The sequence below is a fragment of the Coturnix japonica genome, chromosome 21 (genome assembly GCF_054131305.1).
Source record: "Coturnix japonica strain WE chromosome 21, WE-NBRP24, whole genome shotgun sequence".
NCBI lineage: Eukaryota > Metazoa > Chordata > Aves > Galliformes > Phasianidae > Coturnix > Coturnix japonica.
This window is the reverse complement of record NC_140683.1, coordinates 6817245-6834549: the sequence shown is the minus strand read 5'-3', so window position 1 is coordinate 6834549 and position 17305 is coordinate 6817245. Positions and strand designations below refer to the sequence as shown.

Here is a 17305-nt window from a genome sequence, read left to right as displayed (position 1 = left end):
GCTGCATTATGATCCCATGTCTCCCCTCATCAGACCCCAACCTTGTCCAGATCCTGACCATCCCCTTGTAGGCTGTGAAAGAAAAGAAGAGTCCATGGATGTCAAATTGGTCTCAAAAAGACCATGAAAGATTGATTTGCTCCACTTTTCTTCTGCCTGACATTATTTCTGAGGGTCCTGAATGGGAAACCAGAAAGTCTGGGACTGGAATAAAGATGTTCTCTCTGTAAGGGGGAGACGGGGGGGAAAAATGCCCATTTACTCCTGGCCCATCAACCCTGCAAAACAGAGCAAAAGAAAAGAGGACTGTGGCTATTCAAAGTCAGACCAATATGTACACCTCCCAACAATATGCCAATATACTGAGGGCTTCTCTATTAACACCCATGAATATTAAAGTGCTCACTAAACGCTCAGAAGGAACTTTGGGAATATACACATGAAAATACAAGCGGCATTGTGCGGGGCTCGGAACAATGGGGCGGCGATAATGGCCCTTCTCTATTAACAGCCATGAATATTAAACTTGTTTCCTCTTAAATGTTAAAAAGGAGGGATAGCTGCGATATTAAAAAAGAGAAACGAGGAGGGGAGGGCGGCTGAGGGGGGGGGGGGTGGTAAAGCACCTACGGTGGGGAAAAAGGTTTGGGAAACAGCTGGGGATATTTAAAACCCAGCACAAAACGGGAGGATTTTTTTTTCCTCCCACCTTTTTCCTTCCCCCCCCCCCCGAACCTCCAACTCGAGGAGTTTGGGGTGGGGGGGGACGGGACACGCATCGTTTTGTAGCGGGACGAGGAGCGGGGCGACTCGATGCGGGGATGGAGTGCGGGCTCTGCGGCTCCACCTGATGCGCTGAGCGCGGAGCTGCCGCTCCGTTCGGAGCCCAGAAACCCGAAATCAACTCGTTTGCACCTGCATTAAAACCAGCCCCGAGCAGGTTGCGAACCTTCCTGCTTTAGAGGAGCGTTGCTTTATTTTTTTCCCCCTGAGGAAGCGCGTTCGTTAATCAACATTTTGGGTGCGTTTCTGACATTTGCGCATCTTCTTGATGAGGTCAATGGGGAGAAGCGGTCGCACCTGGGCTGTAGCCGCGCTCTGTGTGCGGAGGGAGCAGCCCGAAGGGTTCACCCCGCTACAGCCGCCGGGGGCTGCGGGGTCCCGGTGAGTCTGGGGGCGGCCCCGGCTCTTTGCGGGGCTCGGAGAATCGGAGCCGGCTCTGCTGGGTGAATTTGGGGGCCCGTCCTCTTCTCCCCCCGCCTCCCGGCCCTTTGCAGCCCCTCGTCCACATGAAAATCAAAAGAACGGGGCTGCAGAGAGGGCTCTAAGCTCCGACACAGCGGGATCGGGTTTAAATCCAGGGAAGGTTAACCCTTTGCTGAGCCGGCACGGAGCCCCGGGGGAGAGGGGGGTAAAGCTGCTTCTGTGGGGAGCGCTCTGTCACTCCGTGGGGACAAATGTGCCACCGCCGGGGACAGCGGTGGTTGCGAAGTGCCCGGGGCTCGGAGGGAGCTGTAGGGGACGGGAATAAATACGGGTTCAGATGTAGGGATACTGTGGGTAGAGTCTCGGAGATGGGGACGCGGTTTTGCTCCGAGGCACCTGCCCGGTCTGTGCCTCGCAAAGCGCAGCGGGGCCGCGGGGTTTGGGACCCGCTTATCGCAGCCGGGGGAGCCGACCCCGATCCGGGGCTGCCGGCCGCGTTTAGGGAACGGCCGCCGGTTCCGGGCCGGCCCCGAGCTCCGTGCGTCCCCCCGAGTCCGCTCCACGGTACCCAGAGCGAAACCCGTTGGGGGCTGCCGGGACAGTGTGGGTCCGGTCCGCCGGAGCTCTGCCCGTTACCCCGCGGTATCGGGGGCAGAAAGGCTCGGAGAATCGGCGTGTAGCGGCGTCGGGGAGGCGGATTTCGTTGTTGAGCTCCGCGGCCCCAAAACGCAACGTTTTGTCCCCGAAACGAGCTCCGGGACCGGCTGGGAGATACCGGGGGCGAAGCGGAGCGATCGGAGAGAGCGGGGCCCGACGGGGCGGGCGGGAGGGGGTGCGGGGGGTGCCGAGCCGGTGCGTGTGTGTGTGTATGTGTGTGTGTATGTGTGTGTGTATGTGTGTGTGTATATGTGTGTGTGTGTGTGTGCGGCTGTGTGTGCCGTGTCCCTCCCTCCAGCCACCCCACCCCCGGGGAGGGGAGGGATGCAGAGGAGGGGGGCTCCGACGGCTCGCCTCGCTCCGGCAGCCCCAGTCGCTCCTCCAACGTCAGGGAGGTCATTAATAACCAATTAGGAGGGTCAATGAAGCTCATATATAGGCGGGCGGGAGCCGCGGAGCCGCACGGAGCCCGGCCGCCCGCCTCGCCCCCATGATGGGCTCCGTGCTGCCCGCTGAAGCCCTGGTGCTGAAGCCCGGGCTGAAGCCGCAGGGGCTCTCCCTGGCCGAGGTGATCACGTCCGACATCCTGCACAGCTTCCTCTACGGCCGCTGGAGGAACGTGCTGGGCGAGCAGCTCTTCGAGGAGAAGAGCAGCCCCAAAACCGCCTTCACGGCCGAAGTGCTGGCGCAGTCCTTCTCCGGAGGTGAGTTGCGGGCTCCCCCCCTTCCCCCCGGGTGTGTCACAGCGGCTGACGGCGAAAGAAGGGCTTTAAATTCATGTGGTTAACTTGGGCTTGACCTGAGAAAGTTCCCACTTAAACCGCGGGGGTGGGGGCCGGGGCTCCGTCCCCGCCGCATTCAGCCCCGCACAATGTCCCTTCTCGCGGCCCCGCTCCCTTTTCCCCCTCTCGGATTTCTGTTCCTCTCTTAATTTACCATGAAGGCTAATTCCATTTCCATTCACGATATGTCAACCATCTCATCTCCCCATTTTGTAAGAGGAATTCCTGGGCCCTTTTAAACAAGCCCTCTCTCCATTCAGCCGCAATGTACCGCTACAGCATTCCTAAAGGACTAATGAATTTAGAATTAGCAATTTCTTTCGAGTCGAGTTTAATGAATGCAGATCACTTTAACAGCGTGACAAATTGCTGGATGGGCCGAAATAGACACCATTTAACCCCCTTTCCCAGCCTCGCTCCCTGCCCGGCCCGGGCCGCTGTTCCCAGGTACCGCTCAATGCCCGGAGGGATGCGGGGATCGCTTTGCAGCGGAGCGCTCGGGCGTTCATAGGGCTCAGCCCGGGGCTGGGGGCACAAAGCGGCGCTTTGTGGGTGTTCCGGGGGTCGGGGGGGGTTGGGGGGCCCCGTTGTGACCCCGCTCCCGTGGCCGCAGAGGTGCAGAAGCTCTCCAGCCTGGTGCTGCCGTCGGAAGTGATCATCGCGCAGAGCTCCATCCCCGGGGAAGGGCTCGGCATCTTCTCCAAGACGTGGATCAAAGCCGGCACCGAGATGGGGCCGTTCACGGGCAGGGTGATCTCACCGGAGCACGTGGATCTGTGCAAGAACAACAACCTGATGTGGGAGGTAACGGCCCCGCAGGACGCGGGGTGACACCGCTCCGACCTGCGATTCGGGCGCCCTTCCCCTGCCTCAGTTTCCCCTGGTCTCCCCCAGGGCAGGAGCTGCTCTCACAGCCCTCGGGGTGTCCCCATATCCCCGATGCTGTGTCACCTCCTGCTCTTCCCACTGAGCTCCCGGGCGGGCGCTCCCTGCCGCATTCCCGGCCACACAATGGCTCTGCCCCATCCCCTGCTTTATCCCAGCCCTGCAGTGGTGCTGTGGGTGATGTGATCAGCCGGAGCACTGTGGCTATAGGGAGTGTTTTGCTCAGACTGAGCTCCAGCCTCACGCTCGTTATGATCTCTTCCTTCATGACAAAGCTTGCCTCAAAGCTTTGCCTGCTCAGAATGGCTCTGGCAGGTTTCCTCCTCCTCCATACAGGGGAAGATCTCCCCTAGGTGATGCCCTATAACAGCCCTTTTGGGGCCATAGAACCAATGCAGAGAGCCGGGCTGCCAGGCTGTGCCCACCCGGCCCCACAGCCCAACAGCAGCATCTCCCCGAGGTCTCAGCCTTGAAGCCGTGCTGGCTTTGGGGCCGTTATCTTAGAGCATCCCCTGGCACTGGGGCTGTGGGAAAGGCTCGTTGTTGTGGGCAGCATTGCTGCAGCTGCTGCGCTGCCCTCCCAGGTCTTCAATGAGGACGGCACAGTGCGGTACTTCATTGATGCCAGCCAGGAGGATCATCGCAGCTGGATGACCTACATCAAATGCGCCCGCAACGAGCAGGAGCAGAACCTGGAGGTGGTGCAGATCGGGAACAGCATCTTCTACAAAGCCATTGAGGTACGTGGGGTACAGAGCTCACCATGCTGACCTTCCCTTGTTGTGGGGGCTGCTGCTGGGAGCACCCTGGTACCCAGACCTATGGGGTAGCACCATGTGTGGGCTTTGGGGAGGCAGCAAAGCTCTGTTCTCTGCTCCCTCTTGGTGGGCACACCATTGCATGCTGTGCAGAGGGAGAGCAAATGCTGACCAGGCTTTGGAGCACAACATCCCTGCAATCCTGGCACTGCTGCAGCTTTGGGCAGCATTCCCATGTTGTATTGAGAAACAGGATTTAGTGTAGAACCACAACCCAAAGCTGGAGGCTCCTGTGAATCCAGGTGGAGGCTGCGCTCCACTCTGCAGCTTTTACCTGGAGGTCAATGTGGTTGTGGCAGTAAATGCATCCCCATGGACCACTGCTACTGAAGGGTGATGGCATCGCAGGGATGTCACCAGGCGGCTGTGTGGGCTTAGAGGGGTTGGAAAAGGGACAGCTCTGTCTCAGCTGCCTGTCCCATGGCTGAGAATCAGCTGCTCTATGGGCAGTAACACAGCACCGAGGCAGCACCCCAATGGGGACAGGGATAGGAGCCATGGGGTGGGGAGAAGGAGCTCCGAGCTGCCCTCCCTGCTCTGCACATCCCTTTGCAGGCTCTCGCTGTGCCCAGCTTTAGATCCTGATGCTCCAGTGGGCAGCTGTGCCTGGTGTAGCATTAGCAGCATTAGCTTAATTGGTTTTGATTCTTACATCATGCAAAGAAACAAAACAATTCCAGGCAACACCCGTGCCCAGCCATTGGGGTGGGTGGCAATGTTATCTGCAGGCTTTGCACAACGATAATGATCTGAGCGCCGGGGCAGCTGTGTTTAATTCCCTGTGCTCAGATAGTAAAGCTGAAGCACTGAGAGCTCTGAGCTCTGTGCACAGGGGATGTGGGTACACGAGGTGCTGCTGTGCTGCTGTGCTGCTGCCATCGGGGCATGGAGCCACTGAGAGCTTCTGCTGGCTCCAACTGTTGGTGCAGCAACAAGAGGAGGTTCTGGTTTTCCTCCTGTAGCTCACTCTGCTCATTAATCCCTTTACCCAGAGCTGCATGGGTGGAATATTGTGGGGCACAGACCATCTCAGTATCTTTCCAGCAGTATTAATTTCTATTTGCTTGTATTAAACGGAATTCATTTTCTGTTATAAGGAAGTGATGGGGAGGAACGGCACTGGTTTGGGATGGGAAGCGATGGTCCCATCTTTCAGATCTGTAACCACAGTGATGCTGAAATAGAAACGCATGGAGCCGAACCAGCACTGCTTTCAGGTGCATCAAATCAGGCACTTTAACAGTGCTGTGGTGACCTGACTTGCAGTTCTGCTTCTCCTGAACTCTGTGCATAGAAAGCCAACCTCTGAAACTCAGTATTCTCTTGCTTCTAAATTAGATCCATAGCGCTAAGGACCTGCAAGGGGGAGATACGTAGTTTTGTAGGGCGGTGTTGCTATGAGTGCTGCCTGATGCTGTTGCTGTGAGCACATCCATCCTCTGGCCGTGGCTGTGCTGCAGAGGCTGCTTGGGCGCTGTCCCTGCTCTCACTGCAGTGCAGAACCAGAACCCAAACATCAGTGGTGGGAGGAGTGCTGTCATCCCATAGGAACAAGAGCAGCGCTGATAGAGAAGCCCTTCCTGTTCTCTGCTTGAGCTGGTGGAGGCAATGGGGCTTTGGAACAGGCAGCGTCTCATGCCTGGATCATGCTTTCCTGCAGCAGCCGCTGGGATCTGGGCTGGTTCCCTACGCTGGCCGAGCCCAAGGCTGCATCTACATTTCTACCTCCATTTCCACTGCTGGGGAATAACCCTGCTGGGCTGGGAGATGCTGTTGTGTCCTGCAGCACAGAGTGCCAAGGGCTCCATGCAGTGCACTGTGTATAGCACCGAGTCCGATCTCTGCATCACTTGCACCTTGCTGCAGTCTGTGGGTGCACAACAGCTTAATTCTACACGTCAATGTGTGCTGCTACACCTCCTTCTCCTTGAGCTATGGGGATGTGCAGGCTCTGTGCCCTACTGCTGCTCCTTTGCCTGCTCCTGGACCTGGGCAGACTGAGGTGCAGCTCAGTGCCAGCACTACGTGGTGCTGCAGTACGTGGTGCTGAGTGATGCCATCACTGTCAGTGTGCACGGTGTCCTGGCAGTGCTGTGGGCACTGAGCAGTGCTGATGGCAGTGCTGACCTTGCAGGAGTCTGGAACAACTGGCTGAAGATTGCTGGCTTGCTGTGCCATCCCAACACCCTCATGTCTGTGTCCTTCTTTAGATGATTCCTCCGGATCAAGAGCTGCTGGTCTGGTATGGGAACTCACACAACACCTTCCTGGGCATCCCAGGTGTCCCGGGGCTGGAAGAGGAGCAGAAGAAGAACAAACATGGTAGGTAACAACAGAAAAAGCCATGTCATTCCCTTCTCACCCCAACCCCAGCTCTGAGGGCAGGGTGGGCATGGGGCAGGGTGGGCATGCATACGGAGCTCTGAGCAGCACAGCATATCCCATGCTGGGCACACAGCCCTCCATATCCCCATGATCCTATAGAGAGGAGCCCATCAGCCTCACCTATAAGACAGAGCCCACCTCCCACAGAACAGAGCCTGCAGCTTGGGCAGATCCCCAGCAATTTGGGACCCCATGGTCCACTGCCTGAGCAAGTGTGGAGCTGCCAGGTGGGGAGGAAGGAGCCCCAATACACCGTGAGGTGCTGGGATGCACTTATCCATTTCCCTGCTCTGCATTTAACCTTATTTCTCTGAATAGCCAGTGCAGGAGGCTTTGGCTCTGTCTATCCCAGCTGTGCCATGTGCAGGCAGTGGAGCTCCTGAGCCTTATTGGGAACGCTGTGCTCTGAGCTGTGTCCTGTCCCATTCAATCCCCCCTTTTCTTAGTGCTGCATGCTCTGAGTGAGCCCCAAAGCAGATCCCAGCGGGGCTGGGGGAGAAGCTGGGACTGGAGCAGGTTTGTTACAGCCACAGATCCCCACTGAGAGCTGCTGGTCACAACACTGCTGTGGGTGCAGTGTGCAGCATGGGGTGTTTATATAGGACATGGAAAGGGGTGTGAGCAGGGCACAACCTGACCTTCCATCCCCTTGTATTGCTCGCAGAGGACTTCCATGCAGTGGAGACCGGGGCCAGCACCACGGGTCGCATGCGCTGCGTCATCTGCCACCGCGGCTTCAACTCCCGCAGCAACCTGCGCTCCCACATGCGCATCCACACCTTGGACAAGCCCTTCGTGTGTCGCTTCTGCAACCGGCGCTTCAGCCAATCCTCCACCCTGCGTAACCACGTCCGTTTGCACACCGGAGAGCGGCCCTATAAGTGCCAGGTGTGTCAAAGTGCCTATTCCCAGCTGGCCGGGTTACGGGCGCATCAGAAAAGCGCCCGTCATCGACCCCCCAATGCATCCCTGCAGGCTCATTCGCCTGCCCTACCCGTGCCCCATCCCGCTTCCTTGGCCCATCACATCCCCACCATGGTGCTGTGAGCCATGGAACGGCAGCAGCACGTTTCTGGATGGTCGCTGCCCACGTGCAAAGACTGACATTGAGATGTGAGAGGAACTGGGAGCCCGTGGCAGAGCCGCTGCTCTGAGTTTGCATTGGGAGCATCAGTGTTTCCATAGGGTTTGGTGGGAAAGGGAGAGTGGGAGGGCACGGCAGGACGTCCCGTGTGGATTTTGCTGGTGTGTTTGGAGCTGCGGCTGCACCTGGATGAATCAAAGTTGGGTTTTATGGATCATTTGATAGGAAGGAAAATTGCTTTTGTCCTTTCTCCTCTGTGCCAGCGAGCGCCCAGCAAGGAGACGTGGCACAGCATCACTGGGACCATCAGCTTTGTCTGTTCAGCCGAGTTGGGTTTTCCTCCCTCTATCCCCAGCTGTGCCGTGGGGTTTGTCTACAGCTCCACCAAGGGATGGGAGGCTGAGATGGGCTGTGAGACACCCGAGGTCAGGCTGCCCGGGGCTCTGAGCACTGTGTGTGTAGGGAGTTGGACCAGCCGGCCTTTAGGAGGGGTTTGAGGGGGGGTCCCTTCCAACTTGGACCATGCAATGACGGCCCAGCAGCTGCTCAGCCCCATCCAGCCCTAAGGGAGCGCTCAGCTCTGCTGCCCTCTGGGGACCGCACAGCCCGGAGCGGCTCTTCCCATTAACTTGGAAGGTTGTTGTGTTCATCCTAAATCCGAGGTGTATAAAAGCTCTCATAAAAATAAAAACACTGCGTTTTACTGCCAGAAAAGGGAAAAAAAGAAACCCAAGAAGGAAAATATATAATAACCCGTCACTTTAACTTTGTAAATATTTATGTAAAACATTATTTACAAGCCTTTGATATTCTATATTATGGGATTGTATACGCACAGCGCTGTAAATACATTTGTACCTCTCTCTTGTACTCGAAATAAAAAGCGATTCGGGACCGAGCGTGGTTTAACTTGGTGGTGGGGGGGCTGTGGGTCCAACCCCATTAATGGGGGCTGGGACCCATAGGGGAGCACTCAGCCCCATAGGGATGGCTGAGACCCATAGGGGAGCACTCAGCCCCATAGGGATGGCTGGGACCCTTAGGGGGGCACTCAGCCCCATTGGGATGGATGGGACCCATAGGGGAGCACTCAGCCCCATAGGGATGGATGAGACCCATAGTGGAGCACCCCCTGCCCCATTCACATCCCTGCCCCCCCCAACCTCCCTGCCAGGAACCAAAATGGCCGCCCTGTACCCAACCCACGTGACTCTCGTTACGGCCCTTGTTCAAGATGGCGGCCGGAAGTCACGTGTAACCGCAAGGCGCAGTTCCGCCTTCAACCAAGATGGCGGCGGTGTCCATGCGGCTGCCCGTGATCCGTAAAGCCGTGGGGCCCAGCCGGCCTCGGGGCGGCGAGAAACACCTGGTTGTACCCGGAGACACCATCACTACGGACACGGGATACATGAGGTGGGGATGGAGGAGCATTAGGGGACGGGGCAGCCCGGGGTTTGGGCTCTAATGGCGTCCGTTCTGTCTGCAGGGGACACGGCACTTATGTGGATGAGGAGAAGCTCGTCGCCTCGGTGGCTGGAGCTGTGGAGAGGGTGAATAAATTGGTGTGTGTGACACCGCTACAGAGCAGGTGAATATAGGGACGGGATGTGCAATGGGATGGGTAATAATGGTGTGTAATGTGTGTTAATGCTGTGTAATAATGCTGTGTTAATGCTGTGTTAATGCTGTGCTCTGTCCCACCGCCAGGTACAATGGGGAGGTCGGAGACATCGTGGTCGGGAGGATCACGGAGGTGAGGAGCTGGGAGGACACGGGAGAACGTGATGAGGTCTGACAAAGAAAGAGTGAGATGTTGGAGCACAGAGAGCACTGCGCCATGCAGCGCTGCATGAGGGAGTTGGTGGCAACCGGGGTGCCCATCTGGATTCATTGCAATGAACTGCTGTCTAATGGGCCCATAGGGGGAACCGGGACCCCACACTAAAGGGGGGGACCCATAGGGATGGCTGGGACTCATAGGGGAGCACTCAGCCCCGTAGGGATGGCTGGGACCCATAGGGGGAGCACTCAGCCCCATAGGGATGGATGGGACCCGTAGAGGGAGCACTGAGCCCCATAGGGATGGCTGGGACCCATAGGGGTGCACTCAGCCCCGTAGGGATGGCTGGGACCCATAGAGGAGCACTCAGCCCCATAGGGATGGCTGGGACCCATAGGGGAGTACTCAGCCCCGTAGGGATGGCTGGGACCCATAGGGATGGCTGGGACCCATAGGGGAGCACTCAGCCCCATAGGGATGGCTGGGACCCATAGGGAAGCACTCAGCCCCATAGGGATGGCTGGCACCCATAGGGATGGCTGGCACCCATAGGGATGGCTGGCACCCATAGGGATGGATGCGTGCAGTGCAGTGCGAGCTGTGGGACAGGGAGGTGGCTGTGTCCTTGGGTGAGGCCTCATCTGTAGCACTGTGTCCTGGTGGGGCATCCTCGGTGCAGGATGGACACGGATCTGTTGGAGCACATCCACAGGACGGCCATAAAAGTGATCCGAGGGATGGAACAGCTCCCTGCGGGGACAGGCTGAGAGCTGGGGCTGTGCAGCATGGAGAGGAGATGGCGCTGGACAGAGCTGAGAGCAGCCTGTCATTATCTAAAGTATCTTTCTGTAAGGAAGAAGGGGACTGACTTCTTAGCAGGGTCTGTTGTGATAGGACAAGGGGAAATGGTTTCAGTCTCAACAGGAGAGATTTACATTCAGTATAAGGAGGATGTCTTTTACAATAAGGGCAATGAGGCGCTGGCACAAGTTACTCAGGGTGGTGCTGGTTGCCTCATCCCCACAGACACAGATCAGGGCTGGATGGGGCTCTGTGCACTGAGGGACCTGCAGGTCCCTGTTCATTACAGGGAGTTGGACCAGGTGGCTTTGAAGGGTCTTTTCCAACTGAAACAATTCCTTACTTCTCTGACAGCCCCTGCTGCACTGGTGGTCATTTCTTATGGCTGTCACAGTGCTTTGCTATAGAGTCAGTCATCTGCATGACTTCCCACTTAGATTAGAGATTTAGTTCATTTTCTGAGTGTACATTAACGTTGTTTTTTCTTCACCAGGTTCAACAGAAACGATGGAAAGTGGAAACCAATTCCAGGCTGGATTCAGTCCTGTTGTTGTCGTCTATGAATTTACCTGGTGGGGAACTGGTGAGTGCAGTTTGTGCAGAGAAGGACCACAGTGCTGCAGGGCAGGATGCTCTGAGCCCCTCCTGCAGTTAGCACACGTGTGGTTTTGACTTCCCATGCATTTTGCACAGTGTCCTAAGGAGATGATCCTCTCTTTGTGTTGCTGTTAATTAATGTTTTCTCATTCTACGTGACCCATAACTTTTCTTGCATTGTCCATTTTAGAGGAGGAGATCAGCAGAAGATGAGCTGGCAATGAGGGACTATCTGCAGGAAGGGGATCTCATCAGTGTATCCTTTCACTGCTTGTACTTGGACAGAAGAGTCAAAGGGATTGGAAGGGGGAACAGCCAGACCTCAGGCAGGCAGGGAAAGCTCTGTTGGTGGCTGTTGGTACAGGGCAGCACGAAGTCTGTTTCCTTAAGAGGCACTGACAGGCAGAGGTCCAGTCTGTGTTTTCGGATGGGGCTGTATCACTGCACACCAGGAGTCTGAAATATGGGAAGGTATGTTGTTCAAAAGTCTCATTTTGTGCTGGTCGGATTGTATGAGTCTCTAACCCTTGTGCTCAGTGGTCTGTTAGAGGGTCAGATCTTGTTAAATACAGTGCAGTTCTATCCATGTCAGTAGAATTTCTTTGTATTTAGATCGAGATAGCAGCAGGATAGAGGTTTGGGGGGAGATCCTTAAGGAATAAAAGGCTCTGGAGTAGAGTATGATATTATAGCCCTTGTCAGTAGGTTAGGAAGAATTTTAGCTCCTACGTGGGAGCTCAAAGCAGAGTTCCTCATTGCACACAGAATTCCCTCTGAACTGCTGCTGTCCCTCTCCACAGTTACTGCATGAATCCATTTCTCCCACCAGTTGCTTGGGACTTGAGCTCTGGGAAGAAAAATCTTCTATCTCAAACTTTATCACTTTTCTTCTGCAGGTCATTGTCCCCATGGCTTGCTTCTCACTCCAGGGCTCTATTTTAGGCTTTATGCAGTTGGCATTTATCTCTGTTTTTGCACATTGAAATAAGCCAAGGGGGCTGCAGTTGGGATTACTAGACCAAAGGTATTAGCACTTAAAAGATGAAAGCAAAATGTGCTTTTTGCACAGAGGGTGAAGGACAGAGACTGGATTAAGAGGGAAAGTGTTCTGCTGAATTGGGCCTCTTGCTCCTCATTTTTCTGCAGGATGGTTGATGTCTAGTTACAATCAAGACATTATTAACATTTATGCTAAGCACTGAGAGTATTCTTCATCTTCAAAGGGCTGCACAGGGCATTAGCTAATCCTCCCAGCACTCCCAGAGGCAAGCAGGTTTTATATTCACTGTTTCACAGGAAAAGATGTTAAATTGGCTGGTTCCTGGAGTGCACGTCGGTGACTGGGTATTACCTGTTGGCAGCACGTTGTCTCTCATGCTGAGTCTCATGGTCTCCTCTTCAGCTTGGTCAGGGTGTGCTTGTTCAGGTCTCACCCTCCCTTGTGAAACGCCAGAAGACTCACTTCCATGACTTGCCCTGTGGTGCATCTGTGATCCTCGGCAACAACGGTTTCATCTGGATCTACCCAACTCCAGAACAGAAAGATGAAGAAGCAGGGGGCTTCACAACCAACTTAGAGGTGAGGGGATGGGGAAAATGATGAGCCGTGTTCTACCAATGGTGCTGTGCTAGTTGAGATCCAGGAGGCATGTGAATCATTTAAGAAGTGGTATTAGATTTGTGGCAAAATGTTACTTTTTTCCAGGAGACTTGCATGATTTCCCTACATACTCATCTCTGTTCCTCTGTCCTTCCTCAGCCAGTTCCCCTGTCTGACCGGGAGGTGATCTCACGGCTCCGAAACTGCATTGTAGCTCTGGTTACTCAGAAGTTGATGCTCTTTGACACTAGCATCCTGTATTGCTATGAGGCATCCCTTCCTCATCAGGTACAGAAACCAGCACTGTTTGCTTTATTCCACAGCGTGGGAAAGGATTGGGAAGGCTGAGTCTGCTGCTGCTGAAGTCAATAAATTAGGCAGCAGGGCTTCCTTTAGTCTTCCCAAAAGGTTTGTAGTGACAGCACGAACTTCTGCTCTCATGCATGACAGAAATTGCCTTGGATGTGTATGATGTCCTGGCCAAACTTAAACAATCACAGAGAAAAGGTACGCAGCAAGAGCTCCAACTGGGGGAGCCTTCCAGTCAGTGCAGAATGGCCTTCAGTGAAGGTTTTTTAGCATTTCATTTCTTATGATCTTTATAAGAGATATTAGCCCAAAGTTATCTTCAGGTGCAATGCTAGTAGCTGCTCTTTGTTGCCAATGTGACCTGTCTTCCCATTCCAGATCAAGGACATTCTCAAACCAGAGGTGATGGAGGAGATTGTTCTGGAAACCCGACAGAAGCTGCTGGATCTGGAGGGATAGAGCCAGAGGAGGTCGTTTTAAAATCCCCACCATGGCAGCTTTTGGTTCTCAGTACTTTGTTTTAATCAGTGTTGCAGTCACCAATGTCCATTCCACACTTCAGAAACTACCACGATGGGTCATTTAAACTCCTCAAATATCTCCCGAGCCCTTTTAGTACAATAGCACTAAATAGTACTTAAGTACAATAGCCTTTTGGTGCAGCAGCCCGGGAAATGGATACCTGACCTTTATGAAGACACAGATGCAATTGGGACATATCTTGTGACACTTGTATAGTGCTCCTTAACTTCTAGGAAGTTAGGGAGGAGGGGATGCATTTTGTGATTGGTTTCTTTCTCCACAGAGGCTTTAAAAATGGTTTTGATTTTCCTTTATTGTGATGCAGATCTGCCAGTCCGGCCTTTGACTCAGTTTGGGGTGGGTTTTCTTTTGAGACTTCACAGGTGTGAGTCCTTAGACTGTTTTGAGCCATGTTTTGTGTTGTGCTGTTTGTGGCTTCTGCGTCCTAAGGGTTTGAGTTTGGACCTGGCTGTCAACATGGGCCATATAGCCATGGGTGAGCAGTGCCTTCTTAATCTGTGTGTATCCTGCTGGTCCCTTTTATATTCATGTTGTGGTGAGCTCTTCGTCTGAGGAGGCTCTCATGTTGTTTTTTATGAAATGCTTTACATTTAAATAAAATTCTTGTACATTAAATAGTCATTCATTGGTGCGTGCATTGGCTTTTCTTGCTCCCAAATTAATATGATCTAACTAGAGAACTACAGCTGCCTTAAAGTTTTCTTCTACCTGGAGACTTAAATGGTTGAAGTGTCCTCTTGCCTCTTCAGTAGTTTTTCTTCAGCCTTTTTGAGCAGTTCACCTTCTTCAAGTTTTCCACGTGGGATAAATAAGTAGATTGCCCGGCATTGTTCATGGTGGCTTTCTCTCAAGATTTCCTTGCAAGATGCCATGGAAAGGTGTGTCATACAGCTTTTGTGAGGGTGGAAAAGGGGAGCCCAGCAGACACTGGCCAAGTGGCCACGTCCTTAAGGCAGTGGCTAGATGATTGCACTCCATCATTTGCATTCCCTGCCTAAGAATGAATGCGATGCTTCTCATCTGGTTCAGATTCTCATCTGGTTCAGACTGCTTTGCCTGTGGTTAAGAGTAAGCACTAGGTGGCACCTTTGGATCAGTAATCTCCAGCAGCTTTACTTCATTTCCTTCCGAAAAACAAAGGCTGGGCGTCTGCCACCAACACTGCTGCCTAAATACTGGAGCATTGTGGAGCTTGGTGGCTAAGGACAAGCAAGGACACAGGTAATCCATGCTGCTGCTGCAAAACTCAAACTTCACTCCATGCTGCCTCTGTAAAATAGCACATTCTCAAGGATGTGTTGGGCTGTCCCATGCAAGGTCCAGGAACTGTTACTATTTCTGAGTGTTTTCACACTTCTAAAGGAATCTTCCAACAGTCACATCCTCAAGATGATCTGGGGAGGCTGAGGACTAAAGCTCGATGGTGACACTGACATTTGTGTGGGCAGGATCAGCACAAATTGGCTAAAAGCTTTAGCAGACTGCAAGCTTCCAACCCACTCTTCCCAGCATGAACTTTCTTGGTTGCTTATGCACAATAAATGAATATTCAACTTAAGAAACAGTGAGCTCAAGGTCTAGACTGCCTCAGCTGCTCATTGCCTTGGGGATGTGGGTACATAACTCATCCATTTCCTGGTACTTTTGCTCTTTGACCCAAGTATCAGAGCACCAGCAGGAAAGGTTTGTTGATCATTTCTGATCAATATGGGGGACTGTCCTGGTACTTTTCTCCATGGCCACGAGGGGTCATTGCTGTTCTCTGCAAATTCAGCCAGGGCTGTGCCAAGCCCGGAGCTAAATCCTTTAATAAGGAGAGGGCATTGCTGACCGTTCCTGCAGCTCCATCTAGCGCAGCTTTGCAAACCAGTAACAAGAGATGGGAGGGAGGAACTTCCTGGGGTATCTAAGAGAAGTACCTGCCCACCAGTCATGTACAGTTCATTTGATTGAAGCCCTGTGGGTTTTTCTCTCAGATAAACGGTGAGAGCTGCTGGTGCTCATCCACTTCACAGGCAACTGGATGTGCTGCTGAGGCTCACAGTTACCATAGAGGCTTTAAGTATTAGTTGTGGCCTACAGTATAGCAAATAGCTTTTCCATATTGCCCATCAGAGATGAGTGAGAAGGTTGGGGAAGCCAGGGCCCTTCTCTCAATGGCAGGTTCACATATAAGTGTAAGCACTGGTGAGTGTTGTCTGCAGAAACTACAGTGCAAAATACATAGAAATAAATGTCCTGTTTCTTGGTGTCAGTGTTTTATTCATGTGCTAATATGGAGAATGGCAACCCCTCCCTTCACTCCCAGTTAATAACCACTGGGATTTCGGATTTGAGCTAATGGATTGTTAATCCAGTTACTGCTGCTATTATGTTACTTCTGTATCATCTGCGTGCAGTTTTTGCTGCTCACATGAATGGTATAAATGCAAAGCCCAAGGAGATACTGAAATTCCACCGAGACAAAAGGCAGCCTTCAAATGGTCGTTTCGGGTTCCTGAGGACCAGCAATTAACGTGCTGAAGTTTGGCATTTGGTAAAGAAGTTTAATATATTGTTATGGAGGGAACATCAGAGCAGCTGTTAGGTGTAACAACACACACAGAGTGGAAGGTAAACAGAGAACGTGCTGAAATACCTTATGGAGTTCACTCTGCTTCAGTCCTATTGTGGTGTCTGATAGAGAGTGTCCAAAATGCTGCAGTTGCATCCAGAAAGGAATAGCTTTTACAATAAAGGGTGATGTTTTAGACTGACCTGTTAGCAGCTCTCTTGTTGCTCAGCTTGTGTTGACGGCTCTGTTTCCTCAGTTGGGATCATGCAGGGTCTGTGCTGGAGCAGAGAAGGTTAATATCATCAGTGAGATAAACCTGCAGTAATTCTGTGGGGCTGAAGGGATGTGGCGTTGGGTTTGTCTCAGCACAATGTACCTGAACTCCTTTTTACTGCATGGAAACACCCTCAGTTACCTGCAGTCTGAGTCACCGATGGGGAAATGCAATAAAAAGAGGATTGTGATCCTTGCTGTGAATTGGGTGCTATGGCAGAGGTGAAGGATCCAGTCGGCCTGAATGAAGTACTTCATTTCAGACACTGATGGTGAAAGAAAGCATGTCTGCCTTGGGGACAAGGGACCTTGAGCATGGCGTTGGAGCTGTGGAGGATGTTTGCATTTGTCACAAGGGAGGAGCTGATATAAACAAGGCAGTCCACGTCCAGATGGCCACCTCGAGCAGCAAGCAGAACCACATTAGTGTGTTTTCCTATTGTGAATGAGAGCAACGGCAGAACTTTGACCAAGCCGCCCTGACCTCAAACTGCTGCCTCTGTTAGTTTCAGTTCTCAAGGTGAAGTAAAGAACATATAAAAACCATCATCTTCCTGCTCCACATGGCAGGGAACACGTACCTCATGGGCAGTGTGAGTGATGTGGGGGTTTAACTTCGTTTTTGCCTCTGTGGATGGGGTCGGTGTCAAGCTGTGAGCTCACAGCACCGTAGGGAATGCAAGGCCTTTGTGCGGGGAGGAGGGCTGCCCCTATGAAGTGAGGGCTGCCCCTATGAAGTGAGGGCTGCCCCTATGGGGTGAGGGCTGCCCCTATGAAGTGAGGGCTGCCCCTATTAGATGAGCGCTGCCTCTGTGAGGTGAGGGCTGCCCCTATGAGGTAAGGGCTGCCCCTGTGAGGTGAGCGCTGCCCCTAATGAGATGAGGGCTGCCCCTGTGAGGTGAGGGCTGCCCCTACGAGGTGATGACTTCCCCTATGCGGTGATGGCTGTCGGATTCTCCTCACCGCCGCTTTCCCGCAGCCGGGGCCGGGAAGGAGAAGGAGGAGGAGGCGGTGGCGGAGGAGGAGTGGCC

At 53.4% G+C, this 17305-nt stretch overlaps 2 protein-coding genes across 3 annotated transcripts; both read left to right on the top strand.

Annotated features, from left to right (window-relative positions):
* The first annotated feature begins 2325 nt into the window (after positions 1 to 2325).
* Positions 2326 to 8711, top strand: PRDM12 (PR/SET domain 12). The gene is made up of 5 exons (XM_015879264.3): positions 2326 to 2567; positions 3259 to 3449; positions 4115 to 4270; positions 6559 to 6670; positions 7398 to 8711. Exons 1-5 carry the CDS (start codon positions 2354 to 2356, stop codon positions 7778 to 7780), a joined length of 1056 nt encoding a protein of 351 aa, XP_015734750.1. The 5' UTR covers positions 2326 to 2353; the 3' UTR covers positions 7781 to 8711.
* Positions 8712 to 9098: 387 nt separating this feature from the next.
* On the top strand, positions 9099 to 14068 carry EXOSC2 (exosome component 2). Of its 2 annotated transcripts, none has more exons than XR_014936168.1 (9): positions 9099 to 9230; positions 9304 to 9405; positions 9525 to 9570; positions 10892 to 10981; positions 11186 to 11251; positions 11398 to 11466; positions 12292 to 12574; positions 12755 to 12883; positions 13283 to 14068. XR_014936168.1 is itself a non-coding variant. In XM_015879262.3 (9 exons), the coding sequence occupies exons 1-9, from the start codon at positions 9106 to 9108 to the stop codon at positions 13361 to 13363; spliced, it is 885 nt and encodes a 294-aa protein (XP_015734748.1). In that variant the 5' UTR covers positions 9099 to 9105; the 3' UTR covers positions 13364 to 14068. The 2 variants fall into 2 exon arrangements, 1 of the variants encoding a protein (XP_015734748.1); XM_015879262.3 differs by having other exon boundaries at positions 12398 to 12574.
* The last annotated feature ends 3237 nt before the right edge of the window (positions 14069 to 17305 follow it).